Below are 27147 nucleotides of genomic sequence, written 5' to 3'. Positions count from 1 at the left end.
TTCATGTCCATAATAGGAGAGAAAAAAACACCAAATGAAACTATGTAGAAAATCAAGTTTCAGTCACAACTTTATTTGTTTAATTTTAGTACCACTGTTTTATTGAAATATGTAAAGGCCTGCATTTACTCACACAACTTACCCATAAGAACAAACTTATGGTATGGGTAATGAGGAGGTAGCACATTTCTAATGATTGAAATGTTCAATATTTGATTGCTCCCCTTCATTTGTCCACATAATTATTTTTTCAATTATCAAGCCTTTCATTCGTTTCTACCATTGGATGGAGAAAATGCTTTAATTATCAAAAAGACAGTGTGTGAGACTACATTTAGGAATCAGTGCTGAACCTACTGTGGAGATAATGGCAGTGTGATTATTGAACAGTAGGAGGCCTCAGTGGGTAGATTTTCTGTCAGTTCCACCCAGACATCTCGACTTCAGCAGTGCAACACACACACATGGTCATGTCCAGTCAAACATGACACCAAAAACTATTTTTACATACCCTGAAGGCTGATGTTTTGAAGAACATTTAGTCCCCAGGTATCTCTCATTTCATTTAAAGAGTCTTTGTTTTACCGAGTTTTTTTTTTTTTGTCAGGATGACATTGTTCTCGTCATGTCACCCAGGCCATATTTGTCTTTTCTGGGACCAGCTCTCCGTTCCTCCCTCTCTTTATGTCTTCTATCTTTGACTGGGTGGGAGGGTCCGAGCCAGGCTGCTCCACCTACACACAAACACAAAAACATGTCATTCTAAAATGTTCAGTCCATACTAGAAGCCTAAAAGTCCAAGGAGATAACACACCTACTGTGATAGAATGAATTGTAGTTGATTGACAGTTATCAATGAGATTATGAGTAGTAATTTTACTAGAGTTTAGTTGACTAGCACCCACTAATATCATTATTATCTGTTTTGCACTGCAATGCAATAATTACTGGAATTGAGTCATCATTTGTGTTAATGGTTCCACCCGTGCTTTTCTGTTATGACATTTCAAAATGCCTGCTGTGAAAAAAGTCTATGAATCTGATTCACTCTGGAACAGTAAAAAAAAGAACAAGATGGTACTAAGGGTATAAGGATTCCGGTTAGCAAGATTAACTTAGAAAACATAATGACAAAGTACAAGAAGAGCAAACTTTCAGTAATGCACACTAAGCTAACACATCAGTCAAATCAAAGAGATGAAGAAGCCTATCTTTTTCACTGTCAGTACAGCAGGAGAGTCTTGTATCTCTTGTGCCCAAAAACTCATATTTGTATAATGAATCCTAATGGAAAAACAATGTAGTATTTAACTGGACTCCCGTTTTTACTAGTTTTCCCAGTATGGTGAAAGTACTTGGAAAACTACAACTGCATGTTGTAGAATAATCTCCCTTCAGTGTAGTTTCAACACTGCATCTGCACAGTTCAGGATATATAACATTATAACATGCCATAACTTACTGTCAACAGCCCTCTGTGATGAAGAAGGAAACGTTGCTTCGCAGAGGTGTTCAGCACTGTTTGACACAAAACAACACAAGCCAACGGGTGAATTAGCTGCTAGACATAAACAACTGAATCAGGTTCCCACTGTACGACTGAGGCATGGTAGCCTTTACTGATGATCATAAACATGCAGGCTCAGATGGAAAATGCTGGTTTATTGCCGTGAGATGGAGACAGCTGTCAATCACCTGTGGGAGAATGAGTGTGGCATACCAGAGTCATCCTCCTCACTGTTGTGTGACTCCTCCCCCTGACGCCTAATGGAAAGGATACAGCGCATTTTATATTCCCCATGTTATGTTTTTCTTTAATGTGTGTCTAGCAACTGTCTCAGTGGAAACTAATGGGGGATCCTCTTAAAAGCCAACAATAAACAGAAATCACCCACTAAACAACAACAGTAACACTTGAACTTTTGTCTACATTATTTTATTTGTCAAGGCACAGCAGCTGGTAAGAATAATATGAATCTTGAAGTTAGCGGCACAGTTCACAGTTAAATGCCAGGTTACGTTTGTGAATCCTTTTTTTATTATTCTTATTGTGTAGACAAATTCATAAATTAAAACAGACATACCATACAAGTGCAACCTGATGGAACTGACCTCTCTTGGTTCCTCTATAGACGTTAGTAACTCATTTTACATATTGACTATAAATAAAGGTAAAATGTCAAGATCCTCATCTCAGTAGCAAGAGGTGACTCTGTAGAGTTTCAGTGGCAGGCCCACATTTAAAACTCTCAGTACGTGTATACAACAACAGCAGTGTCTCACCTATTTATCTTTGTTTGTTGTTTGTGTCGTCTGCGTGTTTCACTGACACGATGAGCCTGCTGAAGGGAGGAAACAGTGTCACAGCGATTGTCACGGAGCACCAGCTACTACACGTAGTCACGCTACAGTCGGTGAATCTCTGCAGGATTGTGCATGAGTTAACATTTCACTGAGTTTAGTGTCTGTGGGGACTGGAGAAAGTGATCACCATCATCAAACTGCCAAGATGGAACACAGCAACAATATGCAAGCAACAGCTTGAGCGTCTGTGCAACTTACTGAACCGGAGTGGGAGTGTTTGGCAGGCATCTTGGTTTCAAATGTCAAGGACTGGTTAGGGGGAAATGAAGAGTGTGGGATTGTGCTGTTTTTAGGTGGCAGAGGTGGAACGCAGAGGTGGGAACTGGGCACCTGGTAATCCAAACTTGAGAACTGTTGGTATACGAGAGACAAAGTGTTGCAGGCAGTCAATGGGGATTTTTATTTTTTACTTTAATTTCTTCATTGCAGAACATGACTTGGAGGAAACAGAAGGAGATGAGGAGGTTGAATGAGGATGCATGTTCCAAACAAGGTGCCAAATTTTAAGCTACAAGTCCTGCTAAATGGACTGAACTGGAAATGTTGCAGACAGAGATAAACACATGGAAACAACACTAAGATTCTACAGCCATTCGAGCTAAAACTGAATAAAACAAAAGGGCATACACAGCAATATATTCACACACCTTCCTCAGGGCAGCCATTTCCTTTACCATGACTTCAATGTCCTCATGGTCTTCCTCCTCTGTGTCATCGTCCTCCTCCTCCCAGTGACCGCTGCCTGCCAGGAAGGGCTCGATGACTACGGACTCTGTTCCTCTGATGTCGCAGCGACAGTATGGGCAGGTGCGGCCAGCTGACTTCTGCTAGGTAGTTATCAGTTACAGGTCACGGACAGAGTAATGGAAACTCTATTTGAATTTAAAGACCCATTCATTGTCACACGTTGGCTTTAGAAGAGCTTTGTGTCTTTTGAACTGTGTGTAGTGGAATATATTGGGCCTGTCAAAGATAAAAGCCACAAGCTTTTCAAAAGATAAAGGAGATGGAAAATACCACGTTCAACAGACAGTGTAGGCTGTGGTTTTGTAGAAATGTAAACCAGAGGAAGATGAATTGAACATTTCATTTTTCTCTTATTGCTCTAGGACACAGGCTTTGTGTTTTATGATGCTAATTTCATGCATTGATTGGGACTATTGTTTTTCTTTTCAGATGCAGTTTGTCCATGTTGTTGACAAGATTTTTCAGATTGCTTCCCTTCCTACTTAAATTTGCAGTTTGTCTGATTGATATACCTGCAGGTATCTAGACTACACTTTACAACTTTTCCATTGTGGTCTGACGTCCATGAAGCATCTTATTTTCTTTTCATGCCTTCTCTCTCTTTCTCTCTCTCATTCTCACTCTCTCTCTCTCTCTCACACACATTTTATCAAAGTGAATGTGACTGATACGGTTTAAAGAGGATGTGAGCCTGAACTCACACAGGAAGTCCTGAGCCAAATGTCAGGACAAGAGTGTTTTGCACCATTGCAAAGACATAAACAACTCCTGAATAGATGGGAGGTTACTGGGTGGCTGACTGAAAGAAACAGAAATAGGGCACGAAGCTTTACTTTGCCATCAGCAGCTCTCTGATTGGATGTCATAAATGTCACTCTGTCATCAAAAGAGGAAGTAGGAAGTTGGGGAGGCCCCACTGCAGGAGCATGAGTGCATGCCTGACACATAACTAAATTGTGATTTACAGACAGACCTTTGGGATTTGTGTGTCATCTCAAATAGGCAAATGTAATTGGATTAAGGGATCACTTCACAGCCCTTTTCCTTTTTAAAGTTTTTGTAACATTAAAGATTTGTGTTTGTCTTTCCAGTAAGCTATGTGATCATGCCAACAAAAAAAAAAGGTTTAGGAAAGTATAGGGGTGAGTCCACAGCAGGTGTGCGCTCACTACGCAAGTTACGTAGGGTCCCGCAAATTACGCAAGGGCCTGGCCTTCCCATCGTATCACAGCGGGTGCCAATGTTTACAACTTTGACGCAAGGATGAAACGTAACTATCCTAATGGTCACGAAAAAGAGAGAGAGAGGGAAAAACATCATGAGCGTGAATGATTGGAACATCAATAAGGTAAAAGTGTCCTCTTATCTCCAAATTTGATGTCAGTAAACAACAGTAATGTTAAGTTGATGTGCTAGCTTAGAGTGCATCTCTGGCTTGTGTACCTGTCTTGCTAACCTAGCCGTGTATCTCTGTAGCAGTGTGTTCTCTGACTCTGTGCCGTGACAAAAGTGAGGGTGAAATTCAGCTATGTATTGTGATAGATAAACGTCAACGTCTTACGGTGTTTATAAACTACAACCAGGAAAAGATAAAAAGATTGCGCGTGAACAAACGTTTGCATGCGCGTGCGTGAAAGCAACCTCCGTGGGGATCATTCCAGCCATTGGATTAGATAGATGTGATGGCTCCTCGTGGGTGCACAGAAATTTAAAACAAGGCATTGATTATCCAATCTCTCAGTCAAGCTTTAGTTCCAACTCTTGACTAGATGCAAGGAGGAAAGCAATGGATTGACATTGACTATTAATTACAAATTGAATATTGAATTCAAAATGTTGACTAGCTGGGCATACTGCGCAATATGGATTCACATCCCTGAGGAAATTATAACCATCAAGTGTTCAGCTAAGCCATACTTTAAATTGTATTTTATATTTGAAGATGGTTTGCATGGCTCATGGGTCAGAGCCTTTGAGCAGAATTTTGCTTATAGAGCCCCAGGGACATTGTTCTGATTTTACATAATGACACATGTGAATATTGTTCACAAGCTTTGTTAAAAAAGGAGCATATTTTGGACATTAACCCCAGACCACATGCAAATAACCAGCATTCTTACACTATGGTGAGCTAAAACCCACAAGGTAACCATGGCAGTGCTGATTCTCAAATTAGCCTAAAATAAATCTAGTTTAATCAACCCAGACTGTTTCACTTCACTGACCACAGAGCAACTGTTACGGTAAGTCTTTGCATGACATGATGAGCATGTGGGAGATGAACATTAGCATGTGGTTTATGATGAAGGTGGATAGCCTGTACAACAAGCTACAATGATGAGGTGGATGAGGGTTCATACCTGCCAGCCTGTGAGGCAGGGTTGGCACAGGAGATGCCCACAGGGCTGGATACGAGTGTCCTTATCCCTCTCTGCACAGATCTTACACAGTTGGAAGGTGCTGCCGATTTCACAGTAAAGCTCATACTGCTCCTGTTGGGTGTTGCAGTCATGGTGGTGGGTTAGTCAAAGAGACAAGCAAATGATAAGAGAAAATGATATCTCAGGATATGATCTATGTTTTGTCTCCATAAAGCTTCAGTAGGCTGCTGGCAGTCCACTGTAAAACTGATAAAGAGGTATAAAGTGCATCCGATTACTTCTGTAACTTTGACTTTGCCCCACTGGGTCGGTCCACACAAGCTCGTCAGGTCGGGGTTCACATCACGGCCATCTGGGTACAGGTAGCTGCAAGCACAGAAACACAAAGCACTTAGAGGAAACACACAAACAAAGGGAGAATAAATCAAACACTAGTCTGTGTATGTTCTAACCAGCCCTCCTCGAAGCCTTGAATGAGTGCCTGGTAGAGAGGCGTATTGTGGGGGATAGTCTGGACGATGTCACCTTCAGTGGTCACGTGGCCAATAGCCCACTGGCCCATTCTTGTGCAGCTCAGACGGAAGATATAGCTGTGGGACAGAGATCCTAGTAGATCACACTTGTTTACAGGACAGAAAATGAACACTGAAATAAACTAAGACAAATTTAGACATCAAAGTTCACTGATAAGTCACTTGAACATTATTTTGTTATTGGATTTCATTTTGCTTGAGTTTGATGTGTTATGAAAAATATGCCAGTAACTCAAGAGGAAAATAAATACTATGTACTTTAATTGTTTAAAAAGTAATAAATGAATCGTCTTCCCCTGATGAATTTTTAAGCTTTTCATAATAAATAGCCAAGTACTTAAAGTTGTTGGAGTGCTGTGATTATATATTGCTTCAAGGACCTAATTTTTCACAGCTGGGATCATTTGTACTCAGCAAACCTCCACAGTGCTATTTACAGTTTTGACATATGTGTGATGCAGGTCAACACTGACGCAGTGCTCGTCTTCACCTTCCAGGCCTATGCAGGTAGTGTTCCAGACGAGCTACAACCTGGTCATAGGTGAGGAAGGCCATGTAGCCCGGATGAGTTACTGCTAGTTGGTTCCAGTTCCTTAAAAGTGACTTCCAGGGCTAAGAGAGGAGAGGAGAGGAGAAAATACTCAAGATTAATTAGTGTTATAATTTGTTCACCATTTAAAAGAATGGTTTGACATTTTGGGAAATATGCTCATTTATATTATAGTTGAGAGTTTGGTGAGAATAAATATTATTCTAATTGAACCAACAGCCAGTTAGTTTAGCTTAGCATAAAGATTGGAAAAATAGCATGGCTCTGGCAAATGTTAACAAAATCCACTTGCTTATTTTATCTGTTCAAAAACCAAACTACAAATAGTTTACCTTTTTACAATTGGATATGTGCTGGACTATTTTGACTTTCTGGTACTGATCCAGAAATAGTCTGGCATCTAACCCAACATAAAGGGGCATACTGTTGAATTTACACTTTTTGGTTGTAGTATAGATTAAACAAATGAGATATAATTACAGCTTTAGAGGTGATATGTCATTTTTGTTACCTTTGACCAGAACCAGGCTAGCTGTTTCAGTTTTCTGGTCTTTATGCTAAGCTAAGCTAACCAGCTGGGAGCAGAAAAACATACTTCCCAAATTGTCGAAGTAGTCCTTTAAATAATCAGCTTAGTACCTTTACTGGAAATGTTCACCTCACCTGGAACAATCTGGTGAAGATGTCAAACTCAAACACAGATATGTGGTCATTACAGGTGAGATCGATGGTTGATTTCAGCGCCATGGACTCCATCCCTTCCTCAAATGCATGCACGCTCCGCAGCTGCTCTTTAAAACTGTTCCACTGAACTATACACCTGCCAGAATACATCATTGAAGTGTAGTGAATGTGTATACACACAAAATGAAAAAAGTCACAAAATGTCAGGTCATCTTGAAAGTTCCTCACACTCACTTGTTTCCAAATGATTGCCACCAAAACTTCTCAGCGTCTGCCTTATTCACCCTGTAGGTGTCACCCTGAAAAGATCCGTCTGGAAACATGGCCTTCATCTCCCACAGCATGTGACTGAACAGCAAGGACAGTTTGGTCAAGCTTCTCCTGAGAGTGAAAGACACAGCAGACTTTCAGTTCTGATGCCAGAAATAGAAATAGGTATACTATGTTTATAAATGAAAATGTATTCTTCACCACATGGTAAAAAAAAACAATGGGTGAGGTGTGAAAGTTTGTGATAAAAGTTAGTGCTGTGACGATCCCTGCCCTTTCCTGCCAGCCTGTTCGTCTGTCTCTGTTTCAGATGTCTGGTGGGTGGGGCAGGGGATTACTGCACCAACTGGTATCACATGGGCCTGGTGTTACCAGCTGCTGCTCGCCGTCCCTCTCTCTCCTTCCCTGCGGGCAGCCATTTAGTTAGGGTGCTGTAGTCCTTTGTTCTTTCCGTGTTCTTTGTTTTCATGCACTTACAACACTTGCACACACTCCCCATGCTCATGCACATTCTACGCTGCGGATTCTACTGATATTCATACTATAACTGGATTATTGTGTTTTGTGTTTAAATATCCTCAGTTTGTTAAAAAAACTATTTCTGTTTTGCTGCTGAAAATGGTGTCTTCTGCAACTTTTGTCATGATATTTGTATCTGCTGAAAAACCCTAAATCTTTTATCATTTCTGTTTGCATTTTATTAGTGTGCCTTTTTAAAATGACTTTCTTGAAATTTTATGTAATTACATAAAGTATCACAGGCATAGTGTTAAGATACAATTCTATAACCACATTTTTTCAGAGGAAACATAACGCTGTTGTACATTTGATTGTATTATATAATTGAAGTTTAGAAAGCATTGCTGATACTTTCCGTAGATACACACATACACAATTACACACAAAAGGTAGTCCAGCTTGCAAACAGGATGCTCTCTGCTGCATGCATGTCTGTGAATACCACAAAATGTTCCAGTGGCCAGTGTGTTACCTCAGGGCAGTAGTCTCAGCACTCCTTGAAGTGACTAAACTTATTTTTATTTTTTGAACAACTGTTTTTGTACACAAGTTCATCTTTTTAAAAAAACTCTTCAAACATGTTTCTCTGTCAACAAGAAACTTGGTACAACACTCAAAACTAATACAACCAAAGCTCTATATGCAAAATCAGTTCAACAACACCAGTGTCAGAGATTCGTTGACAACAATAACACGTGTACGATGTAAAACACAGATAAGTAAAAACTGTTAAATAAAAAATGTTATAATTTAGTCTTAGAGCTTAGATCTTTAAAGATCCCCTTCTAGCATGTTTGATGTAATACATACAGTATAATATGTCTGGTATTGTTTTTCCACAAAAAATTACATTAACTACTTAAAAATCCTCAGAAATACATACAGCTCCATTATTGAAGAATCTGTGGAGTCTGTGGATTGGAAATTTTTTTGTGTCAAAAGTTTTAACACACAGGACGTTTATCACTGGAAAGTCCATTCTACTCTATGTAGGTCCGAGATTCAAGAGAAGTAACAATAATCTAAACACATGTATGAGTGGAGAAGGACTTTACATAACTTATCTGTATGATATGTACTCAATAATTTTACATTAATTATGTAATCAAATACACTGCAACTTACTTCAGTACACGTCATAGTTTTTAATTTTAATGTGGACTTATTACACAGTAACCAAACCATAGCATATGTAGTATTATGAATTAAATATAGCCATAATTCTGCAATTATATGTGGCATATAGTGATGTTTGAATTATAGTATAGTAATAAGACAGACATTTCATTTTGTGAAAGGTGGTCATTGATATTTTTTTTTACCTCACTGAGGAGAAAAAAAACCTCTATGGTGTCGGGGAGAGGAGAGTAAGGTGGGAGGAAATGTGTAAGCCACATCTCTCGCTCTGGCTGGGCCTTGTAGGTACTTAAAAATAACATGTAAAAGACAGAGAGATGGTGATGAAATTAACTGTAAACTAATGTCGTTTTTTAGTCTTTTTGTTTTTTTGGTGATACTGTATACAGTTGTGATGCTGGACAATGCATTGCATTACAGTAATATTTGTCTGGTTGGTTGACATTTCCTGTAATTGTGTCATTGTTAAGATTTTTTTCATCAGCTTGAAGAAGCTTGATGTGAAACATGTAGGTTGCTTCAAAAAACTCATCTCCTACAGAGACAGAGCATAGCTTGTGTAGATCCTGAGGGCATTTGAACTATATTTTCAGATACATTGAGGACCGTGTGACCATTCATTTTTACTTCAAACCTGAAACCATCTCTAAGTGAGCTTCACATTCAACACCATGCTCGGGTTCCTACATTCAAATAAGTTCTACTTCTGAGAGCTAAAGCATCATCAGTGTTTATTTGCTAAAGAGGCGGAATGAGGACAAATTTTTATTTGAAATTCATGTTAAAAAACCTATTCACACCCTGAACATGACGAGAAGTTAAATATATTCACAACTAATCAAATATTTGTCAGTGACAAAATTAAACCACAAATAATGACTACAGAGCAAATTCAGTCAAGTACTGTTCTGAAGTACACCACTGAAGCACTTTATACTTTCACTCCCTGGTGTTTCAGAGGAGGTTTCTATTCCACAAATACTAACTATTTACTTATGATGAGATTATGATGCACTGTTGTAAATTAAACTTTTAGTGAAAGTGAAATGCTACAGTCACATAAATGCATAAGCAATTACAATCTTTATAATTAGTTATAATTAGTTATAGTTGTATTGAGTAGAATAACACTCAGATGGGCCATTTCTCACTTATGCTGATACTATAAAATTTTACTTCAGTAACATTATCAGTGCAGGGATTTTACTTGTGGTAATGTTCATTTTATTTCTGTGAATACTTCCTCCAAGTGCATGAATTACTAAAATTAGATTGTATTAATTGATATATTGACTAATAGCTACTGTATATGTTTCTTATGTTGTTCAGCTCACTGCTCACATACAGTCGTACTTGCAACAAAGTCTGCACATTTGCATGTATGTTTCTTAAATTCCAGTCAGTTGAGGTCAAACTCATCAATGTGACATTAATCTTCCAGCTGCTAAACCTTCAACTGTCTGTTTCTGTCGCCTCCACCATCAGTCGGATCTCACTTCTGTTTTTAGCCTTACATGATAGCCTGACAGATATTTCACTTGCTAAAAGGTGAATAGTATTTTAACCATCCAAAGATATTAGAAATAGGCTGAGTACGTGCTTCTTTACTGGCTTGAGTCTGTGGGATAATGAACCGCAGAAAAGAGGACATTATAACAGGACATTCAGAAAACTTAAAAGAGGATATTTACACAATTTGCCCTGATATCTAACCCACAATACACGTAACACAATGTGAATTTACCACATGACTGCCCATGCAGACATGGCTGCGGTGTGAAGGCCATCTGTTATCTACTGTGTGCAGAAGATTGTTTAAGGTGATACAATACATTTTTTTTTAAAGATATGGTCTTATTTTATTTTCAGATTCCGCTGAAGGAAAATCTTAGACAAAAGCTGGTCTCTGGTACAAGTTTCATATGTGAATGCATGTTATACAGTAGAACTGAGAGATCTTGCCACGCATCAGCTGCTTTGGAGCTCAGTGGTGCCTCAACTGCAAGCAAGAGCATCTGTTTTGATATATCTAATACTATGGCAAATGTAGATAAAATCAAATGTAAAATGGTTACAATTGAAATGTTTACAATTGAAATGTTTTAGCACAATGTATTTCACTACTATGCAATACATTGGCTATAATTAGTTTGGAATGAATCCTTTAAACAACATAATTATTTAAAACGATGACTTGATATTGTAACATTACAATTCTGCTGAAACAGATCAATCGATAGATAGATAGATAGATAGATAGATAGCACCATGTCTTCCTCAAAGTTAAAAGTAGGAAGTTGTTTGTCAAAACTGTAACTTAACACAGTGACTTAATCGTGCACAAAATCTTATCGCTCCTGTATGTTGTATCCTAGGACAGACACTCTCTCCCCGAAGCTGCTCCCATTCAGAGATCGTTGTTGCTTTTTCTAGTTTCCCAACATTAGCATCACAAAGATGCAGGTTTGGCTGTTTTTCCACCTTCGTCATTAGTAGTCCCAACAGGAGCAGGGGACGCCCTCAAACTCCAGATAAAAAGTGCTCCAAAACATCCACTTTAGCCAAACAACAAACTTACAGGATGTGATCATAATTTTTTTCTCTGATGGACATTGGACTTGTGGGAATTGGGGATGATTTTTTTTTTTTAATACAGCTTCTATAGACGGGATAAAACATTTCACTTGATTTAATTTTGTGTTTAAGGAAGGGTCAAAGCCTCTATTATAACTGCCAAGTATTAGATATGACTTTTTTTTGTCTTGCAAATATAGAAGACTATTTTTTGGTTCTCATACTCATTGTCGTAGTAAAAAGCCCGGGTCCCATGGTGCTAGATAAAGATTTAAGGAATGTGTGGCCTGTGTTTGACCCTATAAAAGTTTATTTGTCTTACAGAAGGTCAGGTTACAGCGAGGGATTCGTCTGGATAAAGATCATGTTTTCGGCTTGAGAACGTAATCTGGCTGAGTTGGAAGGAAAATGTTGACTGTAATATAAGTCGATCCTTAGATGGTCAGTAATACAAATTGAATATTTTCTCACTTCTTCCTGTTTGTGTTTGGCCATAAACTGATTTTATCTGCTCAGATGGTTTGTTCGAATGTGTGGAATTTCAATTGGGATTTGACAGAATTGAAAAAAAAAAAAAAAAAAAAAAATTAAAAAAAAAAAAAAAAAAAAAAAAAAATCAATCAAATGAAGTAAGCAACAGTTTCTTAGACCTCACTGCAAACAGTTTTTATCAAAACTACAAAGAGAAATCTTAGTAAAACTGTATGATCAGTCAAATATCCAGAGTAACGTAGAGACTCCAGAGAGTTTCTCCAGAGAGATGTTGCTATTGATTTTTTAAATTGTGATGGTTTAATGCTGCGAACATCACAAATGAAATTCCTTTCAAATCCTCCACTGTGGTGAGGTGACACTAGAATATCAGAGATTATAAAAAAATGTTAACATATGAATTTTCAGGCTGCAACTAATGATTACTTTCATTATCTATGAAACTTCCGATAATTTGTTTCAAGACTCAACTACCCGTTTAGTCTATGCAGTGTTCAAAAATAGTGAAAAATGTGAATTTCTAGTTCTCAGAGCCCGAGGTGATGATTTAATATGTCCTGTTTTGTCCGACAATAGCCCAAAACTGAAAGATATTCAGTTTACAATGATACAAAACACAGAAAATCAGCAAAACAAATCTTCACATTTAAGATTTGGTTCAGATATTTTTCAGTTAAATTAATTAACTAATTGATTAATTGTTTCAGCTCTTGAAACTTGAAAATGAGAAACGTGACAGTTATGGTTAGGATTGTAATTGTGAAGTAAAAGATGAATGAAGCATTGACAAAACATTTGTGTCAACCTTTAAAAATAAAATAAAAAATATATTGCATTTTGGAATGAAGCACTCCAAACAAAGAAGCTATAGATTGTTGTGAATGTTGTGAAATGAATTTAGTGTTTCAAAACCAACATTTCTTGCTACCACTTGCTTTTATTGTATCTATAAGGATGTACATGTCAATCAGGAACCCTCTTACCTGTAGCTGGATGACTCCTCAAATATCTTCTCCCGTCCCTCTTTAAACAGCAGCACGGCCCTGTCCGTCTTATCCAGCAGGTTTCTGACATGGACCCTCAGGTAGATGGCCTCGTCTCCCCTGGGCACCTGTCCGCCTGCCGCCTTTGAGCCTCTGAACGGCTCCCAAACCTGGACGAGCAGGGCTGTCGCCTCAGATACCAGGTCTGGCAAGTATGGCGGACTGTTCCTCAGGCCCAGCCGGGGGTTAGTGCACAGCTCATGGAGCTTATCCATTTTTTTGAGGGCCTTGTCCACCAGACGTCGGTCTCCGCCAGTAGAGGGCTGGGAGCTTGAGGCTCCTGAACCTACTGCTGCCATCATTTCACTGTTTTGTGTGTGCAAGCGATGTGCAACCAAGAACTACCTTAAATGTCAGTCTGTCTGTCTGTATCCGCGGGGTGTGGCAATAAGTACCAATGGTCCTACTTTGTCAAGAGTTGTGGAAGTTCAGTGTCTGAATGTGTGTGAATGTTTATGAGCAGAAACTGGAGCAGCTATTGACACTCAGGTTTTTGAGTGTTTAGGCTGGCATTTGTTGCCCTTACAATGAGTTCTCAACTTCATCTGAAAAGCATACATCTTAGCCTCCTCAAACAGCATCCATCCTTGATCCATGTAACAATAACCCAACAGGATTACATGATCCAGCAAAAGACCACATGTGCAATGACAGCATCTTAACAAAAATACAATCCAAGCGCCACTTAAAACCGCCACTCCTCTCTGTTTGTGGCTTCTCACTTCTGTCAGCAACTCAGAAAAATTACAAAATACAAGGTCCAACTCCAGATGCCTATGATGAGAAAGTGTGTACTAAAAACAAAGGAAAGGATGATTTGAGACTGACAATAAACGGTTGAAACAGTTTAAACCTTTATCATCACATTCCTTTCTCTCTCGTCACTCTCTCCACCCCTTAACTCTCTGCACATTCAGCCTTTCTTGGCCATTACTGAGCACAGCACTCTCTTTACCAATATTCATGTATACATCTCAGCAGCACAGCAGTCCTACATAATCAGGGTCAACAGAGCTGAGACGTGTACTCACAGCACAGCGGAAAAATGTTCTCTGTCTTGGCCTCAAATGTTGCTGTTTCTTCTTTGCCTCTCTTTCTTCATGTCACCCTCTCTCTCTCTTTCTCTCTCTTCTTGGTGCAACCTTTGATTGGCTTCCTGGTTGCAAGCAGACAAACAGGTTTGTTTTCTTTGCTCTACTACTCTGGCAGGCAAGCAGAGAGAAAGAGAGCGAGAGTGAGAGAGAGACAGAGAAATGGGAGGGAGGAAGACAGAGAGGTGTGGACTCAAAACTAGACATTTGCTGAGAATGAAAGAAAGGCACGAGGCCTTAGTAACAGTATCCAGAAAGGTAGACTTCCTAACAGACAGGATGCCTGTGAAATGAAAGCAAAGGTCAAAGATCAGCAACTCCAGCTGCTTCACCAGGTGGGATATAAAGAGAATCATCATGTTCACCTGACTACCAGCAGGGAAGAAGATTTACTGTGTAATTCAGGCATGGAAACTTCTCACGTTTTGGCAAAATTCGCCGGTTTGAAACCAAAATGGGTCACGGATGTGATTCGTGCAGATGGGGGGTGCATTGACCTACTGTGACCCATATTGTGTGACCACGGTACCATAGCAGCTCAGCTACTACTACACTGCAGAGGAGTCAACTACAAACTGTATCCACAAATGCAAGCAGTTTCATGTTGGACCTACTTTTTTCTCTATTAAAAACGAAGTAGAAAGAAAGTATTTCGGTTAGTAGCTTATTTTCTTAAAATAATCTCCGGGTGAGCATATCCTGAGACCCCCTCTAGTGGGTCTGTGTTTTTCTCCGCTCACGCATCCTTCTCACCTTTTTCACCCCTGACCAGTTTGCATGCCTGGTAATTAAACGGATGCAGTGACATGGAGTGGACATGAACTGTTGCATGTTATTTTTAGCCTCACATGTGGCATAAATCTAAGGATGTCAGTGTCAGTGTTTCATACTATGACCCTTGACTTTTCTTTCAGCCCCACTCTGAAGATTACATTTGTGGTTTTGAGTAAAATGTTTCAACAACTATTGGATGGATTGCCATGAAGTCTGATACACACATTCATGTCTCCTCAGGATAATCGTAATAGCCTAACTATTGTGATTCCTAAACATTTCCTTTAGCGCCATCATCAGGTCAAAATACTTATTTGTTCAAAATTTTGATCTATGTGATAAAATACCTACAAAACTAGTTACATTCCCATCAGCCTTTGTGTTTCGACAAGTTTATTTAGTAGGATAAACCCATTGAGATGAACCCTCTCGTTTTTGAGAGTGTGAGTGGATCAAGGGTTTAGTGTTAGTTAGCAAATGTTTGCTGGCTAACATGCTAGTAAAACCCAAAGATATGCATTTTACAGTGTAACAAAACAGACATGTAGCAAAATCTCACATTTAGGAAGCTGAACTAAATGTAGGTATTTTTGGTCAAATAAACAAGTGAAACAATCAATTATCAAAACTGTTTCACACATAGTATGTGACTTTGAGATATAAGCATGAATGAATGAATGTAGCATTTAATGAAGGATTTATCAACCCTTTTTAAAGTAATTTGTTTCATTTTGGAATAAAACACCAAGAAAAGAAGCTAAACATGTGGTTATGACAATCTTCACTTTTGACACATGCTTCTGTTGTGTGTTGATGTAGATTTCAGCCAGAGGCCCTCTTCAATGTTGAAAAGTAAGTACATTTACTCAAGTACCGTACTTAATTACAGTTCTGAGGTGCTTTAATGGAGTATTTTAGTTTTATTCTATTTTGTTGTACTTTTACTGAAATAAGGTTTTGAATGCACTGCTTTTATTTTCAAATTGTAGTATTCCTACTTTTACTGAGGTAAAAGATCTGAATACTGAACTAATAGCGTTCTCATCGGCCTCTGCTATGCTGTTTGGTAGCCATGCTGAACATTGTGGTTTCTTCAGTTATACTTACACTTATGCCTAACTGTAAAACTGTAAGAAGAGAGGAAAGTGTAAAAGACAGTTTTGAAGACGGGTGAATATGTCTATTATTAGCAGCCACTAGAAGCACACTACCTTCACTTACATAAATAACTCCACTAAAACCATTATGTACAACAATTACTACATATTGAAAATAACTGAGTTGTATGAACTTAATGAATAATAGCATTTTAAAGATAAAATATTACCTTCAATGTAATATAATAATATAAGAAAATAGAATTTATAAATATTGATTATATTGCATACAGAAATTATCTTTAAATACAATGAAAGGATACATTTCTCATAAATACTCCCTGTGCCTGTTGTGGAACACCATCTTCACCATTAGAATGAGAAAACTGAGACTCGGACCTCTGCCTCAGTATCCACAAGAGGGCCACACTAACTCAGACACTGCTCACAAAGTTTTGAGTTGTCACTGCAATCTGATGCTTATAATCTGAACATTAAATTCCAGTTTTAATTTACCTTAACTGAAGAGTGCGCACAGACTTAAACAATTCTATGAATTATTATTTATTAGTATTTTGCTTAGTTTGTGTGCTTAGTTTTCGCTGATTATCTTTAGCTGGACTGCAACAGCACCCATCCAAAGATAACATTTGTCGCTGACTTACTAACTGACCACCACTGGTTAGCCAAATGCCACGAGACTGAGATGGAATTTCCCCATTGGCTGAACAATTTCTTTTTGGGGGATGTTTACAGTCTGTATTGTTGCCAGTCCAGTCTCAGTTCTACTGTCTGGTTTGTTGAGACCACCTCTTGAAATGTGCTTTTAGTCTGCATTGCAGTTTGCCTACCATGTAGTCCTAATGAGCTGCATTTCCGTCACTATTTCATACTTGTTACATTGTCTGACAACAGAAACAGAGAAACATGAATGAGAACAGCTTTATTGGAAAGTCAGCTGTATTAAAATACTATATATGTGAGCACAGAGAGTAGGAGGGAAGCAAAAAGATAAAGGGCTGAAACCAGCTGCACAAACCTATGACGCAGTCCAGCTTGTTTGAGAGTCTATTTGCACCTTTGCTCTCTTGGCACAAGGGGGCCCCATTTCATCGTTTTTTTTATGTGTATGTGATATCCTCATTATTTCTGCAACTGATGGCTTCTCTCCATTCACCATGCAGGAGTACTGAACCCCTAAATATTAAAAGTGTATGGGGTTTTCTGTTTACACACATGTATATACTCTTAGAGAAGATTGTTAAACCTCCGTCTGTGTCTCATTCACTCAGTAGTAAGCTCTGTCAAGTGTGCATTCAGGATGAGACTGGCTGTAAAAGAGGTAGGCCAGTATTTTTCATACACAGTGATACCGTACACCAGAGGAGACCACAATGGTTGAGTGCCCTGACAGCTGCAGAGTATGTTTGTGTAGTGTCAGGGTGTTTTAGGGACTTTAGAAGCCAAGCTTGACTTTCCGTTGCCCACCCCACACTTCAGTGGAAAGAGGAAAGTCCCAAATTGACCCTGGTAATCAGAACCTGGTATGAGGGCGGGGAGGGATAAGATTAAAGACAAGGAGATGAGGTGTGATTTGTGTTTGTGTCTGTGCAAATGCATGCTTGTGTATGCACATTTTTTTGTAGATGGAATAAGCCAACATGGCCGCATGCAGGGTAGCAGTAACATGACATTAACTGATCAGTCACTCGGGTTGGATCTTCTCTCTGAATTCCTCGTTTGTTCTTCTTATTCCACCTTTGGTTTGGTTTGGTCCAGGTTAAACTTCGAGTCTGCAGTCTGGTGATATGTCATCAATCTGAGAAAACAGATGAATTAATACATCAATGATCTGACTGACACTGTGCATCTGATCTACTGCAACATGCATAATCTGTGTCCTCCAAACAAAACTAGAATTAAGCGTTAAGCTTCCTGGAACTTCTGTATGTAGTTTATTTACAGTGTTATGAGTTCACATATTTGCAGGAATTGGTCACTTTGTGACGCCAACACGCTTTTTACCAGAAAGCTGCCATTTGCAGAAGAGTATCAGCTGCACCACAACTGGGACTATCCTGTCTGTTCTATATTGTAATGTGATCAGAAAAAGGTCAACAGTGTTTTAATTTTGGACTGAGGTGTGAAAATTGACAGTATTTCTGCTGACATGAGGCACTAAAACATGTGATCAAAATAACAAAAGTCCCTTCATTAATAGGGTGCAGATAAATTCACAAAGGAAATGTACCTTTCAGTGTCTATTGGTTTGTGTTCTTCTGTTTTTTTTTTTTTTACATTGATTTCACATCATCACCGTAAAATGTCATAAATATAGTAATAATCCCCAGTATCATAATAAAATCATATAATTGCGCACATTGCATGCTGTTAAAGTCACTCTTTCTTTATTGCAGCTCTAATCTATCAAGTGGGACAGTCTGTTAGGCTTTTGCAACAAAGGAAAGAACTACACTTTACATTAAGGGGCCACTTTGATTTACTGCAGCTATGTTAAACTGAAAGACTTCAGTTGTCATATTGTTACTTGAAACTGAGTCTGAACCTTTAGCCATTGTCCTCATGCTGTATGAAAATGTAAACTGATACTGCTCCTCAAGTGTGGAAATAACAAAGTTTACTTTAGTAAAGTGGCACCAAATTTAAGTCTGAAGCACTTATCCTGTTATAAACATGACTGTACAATTCAAAGCAAAGAAAAAGTGATAATAAAAAAGCCATCTGTCTCATTTCCACAGCTGTGAATTAATGTAGTCGACGTTAATATGTGTCTAAACGTGCATTAAAACCCATTTGGAGAAGTAGCAAATATCCAGTGACCCACTATTACCTCCATTATTTGAACCTGCTTGCACAGTTTGCACATCTTGCACGTATATACCCAAAGCAACCGAGCCGAGAAAAGCATCGATCCGTCTTTCCTCCGTGAACTTCTTGAGAAATTCAGTAACATGTTTTGAACTTGCATGCAAAACAGACAGATGTCAGAAACGTAGGAAATGCAGAAATTATTATGAAGTCAACGCAGTGTTTTCTCTTTTCCTGCCTCACACAGAACCTAATTGCTTTGTTTCGATATAGGGAAAGCACCGTGTTTCTTTCATTAAAAGCAGATGAGCGCTGCGCAGCTGCACTGTACCTGCAGTTGTTACCATAGGTGCGATAGGATACACATAATCTACACCAAACTTCCACTGGCTCCGATTCGAAGATAAATTAGCTTTCTGAATCTATGACTTTGAACGCTTATCTAAAATACACCAGTGATACAAAGGGATGATTTAATCGCTGCCCACTTGATTTCATGGAGCTGGGAATTGCGCACTGTTGGCCACTTTGGATAGACTGATCCCAGCAAACTGTCACTGAGCGTCGAGACGTTGTCGTCACCCACACACACCTGAAACTTCCTCAGATCCTGAGCGCTTCGCCACCAGTTGATGCCGAGGATCATGACTATGAACGGTGACCACCAGTCGGTTGCCACAGCGCCGCTGGATCTGCGCACCACGAACAGAGAGCGTGGGGGCGCCGGGTCGAGGAGTCCGGACTGCGGACTGGAAAGGTCGCGCGAGGGACGCTCACCTGCACCCCCCGCGTCCACGGGAACCAACAGTTTGGAAATACGCTGCCCCGCCGCCAGAAACGTAGCGGACTCAGGAACCGGTGCTGCTCGCAAACGGCCGGCGGACAATTCTTCCCTCAAGCTTCCTTTTAGGAAACGCCGGATTCTTATCGAGCCGGAGACCCAGACGCAGTCGCCGCCTCCTGCTGAGAGTGGAGACCGACTCTCCCCTGTGGAAGATACGGACTTGACATTTCGGGAGCGTTTGGCCGGTCGTTTGGAAAGACCCGCGGATGAACACCGGGTCGCTGTAGCACCAGTGACTCCCAGGCGTCTTGAAGTGACACAGCAGAGTCAAGACCGATGTCCCATACGCATTTTACACCCGATTCATTGCGGTAAGCATCGCTGGCCAACATTCGTTATTTTAGGCTACATTAGTGGGCTACGATACCTTTTAGTTCTTTGTTTAAAAATGTATTAACCCCTGTAATCTTGCTGCATTTCAGAGTCTTGCTGTGATTTGTAGTCTATAGTAATCATATCAAGGAAACACTTACTTTTTTATGGCCAAAATAAGGTTGATTGTAAAACTGTGTGTTTGGCTGTGTGAATCCAGGGTCTCTCTACACACTGTTGGATTGTAAGACAAAGTTAGAGACACAATTTAAGTTCCAAAGACAGAGCATGGCACAACATGCAGAGGCTCACAAAATGATCTTGTGGTGTTACATGAATGCTGCTAATGTTGTTTGGATTCTTAAAACAGTAACAGCACACAACACCCTCTTTTAATATTTTCGGGTTGTGTCACAGATGAAAGAACAGACCTCAGAGGCCCAGTTGATGCAGCAGCTACAGCTGAATCAATGAGAAACTGTCAAGTCAGCAATTCTCTAGCTATTCCTCTATAGTCAAGTTTACTGCACTGACTGAAGTAGCTTGCCCACTCAACTCATAGCTGAATACTAGCCATACACACACATACACACAGAGTTGCACTCTTCTTTGGTACAAGAATATCTTATTTGCTAGGTCAGCCTTTTCATTTTGTGTTTATTGCCTTGATTTTGTTTTATTCTTTTCCCTCTGCGCCTCTCACCTTCTATATCTTTCTTTCCCTGTCTCTGTCTCTTTTTCTGTCTCATCTCTGTTCAGGTTACCAAGTATACTATTTGCCCCCAGTTCCAGACCTGAACCACCCTGTGGCCCACCAAACCGATAACCTGCTGGCTGGTATCGCTCTGGCTACACATCAAGATGAAGATGGAGACACGTATGTTGACATTTTAAATATGGCTTAGCTTGGAAGTTTGGGTATCTCTTTCTCGTTGTATGATTTACTCATCCATCCATCCATCCATCCATCCATCCATCCATCCATCCATCCATCCATCCATCCTATCACATTTCCAAGTAACTTATTGATATAGTAAACTCAAAAGACTGTTGTGATTCATCCACCTCATGCATTTTCATAATCATCACATTTTTGTCAGATGACTGAGTTGGCAGTCGAAACTTAGCAAATTCACAGATCTGACATCTCACCACAGTCATGAATATTCATGAGATTTCCAGCAGACCCAGAGGATTCATTGCCACTGACGGCATCCGATTCATACCATCATCTGTAGTGGTGACTCGTCAGGCATCAAGTTACACTCATTTTTGCAAAAGTCTTATGCAACAAAGGAGGGACAATTTTAAAGTGCGAAATAGATGCATGTTGTGATTTTAAAATTGTTTTCATTCTAAAAGCTCATACCTTTACTTAAAAGTATTATAGATTATTTATGTACTTTAATGCCCTCTAGGCCAAGAGGTTGTTGAAAAGATGTTTCTACTACTAAAAATAGCATGACACGCAATATCAGCACATGGGCGGCAGATTCAACCATATCATAACATCAGTTAAACATGCTATGAAATATATGATTTGTAATAATAATATTTTAGCCCAAAGGATTCTGTGCAGTACTTCGGCTTAAAGTCTTCACGCATAATTTGTGTGTGTTTGTCTACAGGCTTGACACTTGCACTACTTAAACTGCCTTCTCAGGGGGGAAACCGTTACCATTGTCATAAAAAGTGAAACTGAAGTGGTCACATAAATAACAAATACGTGAAGTGATTCACAGGGTTGGACTCAAACAACACTGGTCTTAACAGCCCGTGGTGGCGTTGCACAACCTGGTTGTGGTTTATGAGACATCCGTGATATCATCTCAGTTTATGTCATGATCTCTGTGTATCACCTGGTTCTGCATATTGAACAGGTATAGTCACTGACCCCCATCCCCACCTCCTATCCGACTAAATTCTTTACTGATGTTTCACTTTCTATAGGGGAATCTGGCTCAGAGTAAATCAGGAATAATTCAGCAACTGGCAATGGAGACTTTAATTTAATATACTAACCTGGAAGCTATAGCACTTGAGTTTGTGTTATTAAATGAAATAGGCATGGCGTGCATGTGCTAGTGTGTGTGTGTGTGTGTGTGTGTGTGTGTGTGTGTGTGTCTTGAACAACCTATAATTTTCAGCTGGCTAGTCTCTAAGTGTGTAGGCTGGGGGGTTGGGAATGAGAATGCTGTTCACTGGAGACGTTCTTGAGATCACATGAATGCAAATATTAAACTTTAACGCATGGTTACTTTACTTTGTCTAAAGGTTTAACGCCCACCCACACACTAACTGAAATGACAAACTGATACAAGAACACACACATACACACACACAGACAATCACACACACATAGACTCATGTGACTGAAAACTTAGAATGTCCAAGAATTAGATGGCGCTTTGATGTTTTGGTTTCAAAAGTATCAGCATCATTTTCATCCATTTGGAACAAACTCGTGATGACCAACATTTAGCGAAGCCGTAAGTCCTGTGACATGTCATGGCTGCTTATTGTCTCGTACTGTATTTACTTCAGAGACTAGTAATAGCTGTGACATGTCTGCCATTAACAGATAGTGGCAAGGAAATAGGATGAATGCAATTTTTATACGTGCAAATGTATGAGTATGTATACTTTGTGGCTTCTTTAACACTGCAGCCAACCTGATTTTATTTTCCATGTGTCATCACAATAGATTGACACTTTTCTCTGGAGTGTCTTACAAGAATGTGATCCAAATGTGCAAGACAGACACAGAAACAAAATGAAAAACTGATATGAACATTATCTAATCAACAAAGCTGCAGTGGAGAGACTTTTCACAAAATCTAAACCCTTTGTAATGAAGCTGGGACGTTGGTTAGCTTGGTTAGTACCTACTTATTGCTTTGTGGTTGTTTGAAACTTTGTGTGAATTCTGCAGAAAGAAACTCTTTCAGCCCCCTGTCCTTTTTCACACTATGTACATGAGTGTGTGTGTGCATGCGTGTGTGCATAATGTAAGTGATGGTGAGCATACGCCTCTCTTACGTCAATGAGATCTTCATCCTCTGTTCTCAGCGCCTCTGAGCCCCTTTAGTTTCGGGAAAACCAGTGACTGCTAAGTTTTGAGGTTTTTCTCAGGTGTCTCTCTCTGTCTCTTTTCTTCTCTGTGTTTTTAGATGAATGGGCTCAAAAAACCCAAACATCCGCACCTCACTTCCTCATTTACCGCTTTCTTTCTATCTGCTTCATCTCTCTCTCTCTCTCTCTCTCTCTCTCTCTCCTTTTCTGTGTTATGTGTCACACATCTCAGTCGTTTGTATGTGTAATGTGCAGATGTGTTGATTAACTTACAGCTCCTACAAACAAATGCCCAAATGCTTCCAGTCAGTCAGTGGATTTACATGCACATTAATGGGGTTATATGCAGAGTTTTGAAATACTTATTATTGAAACTGTCATTTGTGGTTATTATCTTGCTTGCAGACTTAGATAATGTCAAAATACTCTGACATGTTGATCCAATACTTTTGATTTATTTTTGGGCTGACCCGGATGTAAACATTTGTTTCTGCAAAGAAACACGGACACAAAAACAACACTAAATGTATACGGCCATACTAACAACTCAATGAGGCTCTACTTATAGCTCAGCGGTGCTTTGAACTAAACGCTACCGTCAATGTGGCAACATGCTAACTATTATGCTAACATGTTGATTTTTTAACAGATTTACCATGTCCACCATTTTAATTCAGCATGTAGTATGCTAATATTTGCTATTTGCACTAAACATAAAGTACAGTTGAGGTCGATGGAAATGTCAATAAAATTATGAAATGTCAGAAAAGTTATTACAGTTCATCCTCAGGGGGACGAGGGAGTGTACCAAACTTCACAGCAATGCATTCAATGATCGACGAGACATTTCACTCAAAACCACAAACGTTACCTGTGCTAGAGAAAAAAAAATCAGAAGATTACCAAAATCATGAGGATTCATTATCTGAAATATATAATTATTAATATTATTATTGTTATTATTAATTATATGAATGTCTTCACAGAAATTCCCGCCAGTCCATCCAGTAGATGTTAAGATATTTCATGGGTTAAGTGAGGTTTGACTTACTGGTGTTGCTAGATGAAAAGCCAAGTGATGTGAGTTCATGAGGATTCATCTGTGCCAAATAATTTCATGGCATTGCATCCAACTGTAGTAATATTTCAGTCTGGACCAAATATATTGACTGACCAACACTGCTGTCCAAAGCGCCACACCAGTAGCATTACTAAAAACACACTAACTGTAACTGCAAATGACTGAGCTTGTGCTAAGCTGTTATAATCAAAGATGTTTTGTAGTGCTAATATGTTCTGCAGGCTATCACACATTCTTTCGGACAATAAATTAATTGTCAGTAATCAAGGTATTTCTGTTCACTGTATAAAAATGGAAAAGTACTGAGACAGATGGGCAGTCACTTAAAACCTTTTCACACTGTAGCAAGGACATAATACAAGACAGTGTTTGCTGTTGGTGTGAATAAGTCACTATAAGTTATACGACCTGGGCCCACAGTCCTCCATGCAGTCCACTCGATTGTGGTAGATTGTGGTGGAGAGTGAACACTGTTTAAAACTGTTGCATTTACACATATTAATATTCAACGTCCTTTATCGTCCATGGAGTTTCGCTGATCATTACTCTCAACTGCATTACGAATACCTGCTTTCATATAAGAGTTTCAAAGGGGCTTCACACACTTATTCATCAACTCTCTAACTGAGTCAAGGTTAAAACTGAGTGTATTACAGTAAAATGCACTGTAATGGATTTTGACAATTGGAGATTTTACCCTTATAATGAATGTATGGAAGAAACATCATTCTTCATGATAAGCTCAGCAGACAACAGCGACGTATGCAATGCATACGTCTGTCATTTCTGGTTAACTGGACTGTGGTGCGTCACCTCTTTTGTTTACTATGCGCACACACACACACACACACACACACACACACACACACACACACACACACACACACACACACAAACACACTGACACATCATCCCATTGCTCAGCTGGTCCACAGACCACAGGATATGTTAGGCTGCAGTCTGATCATTCAGTTTGGCTGTGCCCTCACCCTCCATACCAAACAGGATACCGCACGTATGCTGCCTTTTTTCGCTGCCTTCTCTCTTTTCTCTTGAAGTCTTCTTTTTTTCTTCCTCTATCTCACACACAAAAACACAGTTACACTGAGAGTGACTGTGAGCTTGGGACTCCTGTCTGCGTCAGTGCCGCTATGCCTGGGGTTATCTGGGGCTGTGGTCTGCCCCACTTCCAGGAACTAGAAACAGTACGGTTTCATCTTAAGAGAAAAAGAGAGAGATGGATGTAGATAGTAGAGAGCACAAGAGAGATAGAACGTCAGGACTATATGAAGGCAACCATTGATTGCCATTCCTTCAATGTTTAGAGAGTTTATGAGCTCTGCTGTTATTCATAATGTCAAACTGTAGCTGGCATGAGAGTTTCTGTTCCTCAGAGCATGAGTGTCACTTTTCACAGCCCTCTCAGGGCTCACAATATCAAAACCCAGGTCAAGTCATACCTGAACAGACGCTGACTATATTGGACTGTAGATATACAGTACAAGGATTGGATTAAAGCAAAAAAGACAGGTTGCTGATAGCATGTACAGCAAATATGACTAGAGATCTTTTCTGATACAGATTTTTTTTCACTATGTCGAGCTCAGTTACAGGAACAGGGACCAGCTGAGGAATGAACCGTTTCGCATACACCCGTTAAAACATACAAAGTTCTGCTTTTTGTTCTGACGTCAGGAACAAATCATCTGATTGCTTATTACAGTTGCATTTCCAACCTGCTCTTGCACTTACAACTTTTAGGTCTTTGCTCACACTGTGGAATCGTTTCCATGCTTGCTCATGCATGTGTAGGAATTATGCATGTATATACACATGCACACGGTAAATCCACAATTTGCATTTCTTTTTTGGCGTTTTCCTTTAAAACTGTTTAATTATATACACAGACATAATAGAGCATGGCTGTTTTTTTCCTGCAACCACCAAGTGTGTGTTGGCACATGCTTATCCTTCAGATTAATAAACCACAGGTATTGTTCTGTTCATACACGCCTTCTCTGAGTTGTCAAAGAATTTGAACGTTTCCACAAGGAATACAAAGACTATATAAACTGCTTTTATGTGGTTGGAAGAGATCGTTAGAGTAATATGATACTATAACACTGCAATGAGGTGTGCAGATAGATAGATAGATAGATAGATAGATAGATAGATACAAAAATAACTTTTCATAGCAGTTTTGATTAAATGTGCAGGGTAGTGTAGTTGTGTGCAGATGAATACCATAGCATTATACGTCAGGTGTTTTCTGTGTTGTTTCCTCAGAGGTCTTCAATCTGTATTTTGTAGGCAGGAAACTACTATCATTAATGAATCCATGTCAGTGGGACACATGGCTGAGAGGAGGTGCTGCAAGTGCTTTTGTCACTGAACTTATTTTCTGTCCTCAAGCTCTTTGCAAGTGTACTTTTAACTTGATCTCAGGAAGCGTCCCTGTTTCCTGTTGCACAATTGTATTGTAAATCTGATTATAATTTATCCATTGGATCAAGCTGATTCAGTGAACCTACAGAAAGTCCCTGTCAAAAGCCATACAGCTTAATGGCTATATTTCACAGCAAGCAGGTTGTTATTGAGGAGAAAGAGTGCTGCCATTGTTGCTGACAACAGGAAGTGACATAAAACCAGTCTGGCTCTTACTGGAAGCTGCTTCTCACAGCATGAAAAAAAAAAAAAAGAATGTGAAAACTGTTATACTGTTTTCTGCAGCATGTCACCCCCCCCCCCAGTTT

The 27147-nt window shown here is 39.4% G+C and overlaps 2 protein-coding genes across 5 annotated transcripts in view; one reads left to right on the top strand and one right to left on the bottom strand.

Annotated features, from left to right (window-relative positions):
* Window positions 1-45: 45 nt before the first annotated feature.
* cblc (Cbl proto-oncogene C) lies at window positions 46-14459 on the bottom strand. Of its 3 annotated transcripts, XM_023409369.2 has the most exons (14): window positions 14326-14459; window positions 13235-14088; window positions 7494-7640; window positions 7239-7395; window positions 6516-6637; window positions 5945-6082; window positions 5771-5858; window positions 5472-5603; window positions 3012-3191; window positions 2563-2715; window positions 2284-2342; window positions 1696-1764; window positions 1463-1518; window positions 46-734 (listed from the first exon to the last, which is right to left on the bottom strand). In XM_023409369.2, the coding sequence occupies exons 2-14, from the start codon at window positions 13594-13596 to the stop codon at window positions 604-606; spliced, it is 1794 nt and encodes a 597-aa protein (XP_023265137.1). In that variant the 5' UTR covers window positions 13597-14088; window positions 14326-14459; the 3' UTR covers window positions 46-603. The 3 variants fall into 3 exon arrangements, with proteins under 3 accessions (XP_023265137.1, XP_023265138.1, XP_087030981.1); XM_023409370.2 differs by having other exon boundaries at window positions 3012-3188; window positions 13235-14455; XM_087174855.1 differs by lacking the exon at window positions 1696-1764 and having other exon boundaries at window positions 13235-14457.
* A 4953-nt stretch (window positions 14460-19412) lies between these two features.
* The window catches only part of bcl3 (BCL3 transcription coactivator), a 17032-nt gene continuing 9297 nt past the window's right edge, over window positions 19413-27147 (top strand). Inside the window, exons 1-2 of one of the 2 annotated variants that reach the window (XM_023409346.2) lie at window positions 19413-20240; window positions 21028-21118. In XM_023409346.2, coding sequence (XP_023265114.1) covers window positions 19718-20240; window positions 21028-21118 — 614 coding nt within the window. In that variant the 5' untranslated portion in view covers window positions 19413-19717. Of the gene's footprint in view, window positions 20241-21000; window positions 21119-27147 lie in introns of both variants that reach the window. The other variant, XM_023409345.2, reaches the window with a different exon arrangement.

This window comes from Seriola lalandi, unplaced genomic scaffold (assembly GCF_002814215.2).
Source record: "Seriola lalandi dorsalis isolate HSWRI2012SDOR001 ecotype SW California unplaced genomic scaffold, Sedor1 jcf7180002054390, whole genome shotgun sequence".
In the NCBI taxonomy this organism is placed as follows: Eukaryota; Metazoa; Chordata; class Actinopteri; order Carangiformes; family Carangidae; genus Seriola; species Seriola lalandi.
The sequence above is the reverse complement of the archived record's forward strand: the minus strand, read 5'-3'. Positions and strand labels throughout refer to the sequence as shown.

Bases quoted from the DNA above. Each gene is read 5' to 3' on its own strand.
- cblc (XM_023409369.2), bottom strand. From the start codon at position 13,596: ATGATGGCAGCAGTAGGTTCAGGAGCCTCAAGCTCCCAGCCCTCTACT. The intron at 5,859-5,944 runs GTTAGAACATAC...CTGTGCTTGCAG, and splicing joins CAAGGCTTCGAGGAGGGCTG to CTACCTGTACCCAGATGGCC. The intron at 2,716-3,011 runs GTGTGTGAATAT...GTATACCAACAG, and splicing joins AAATGGCTGCCCTGAGGAAG to TTCTCAAGTTTGGATTACCA.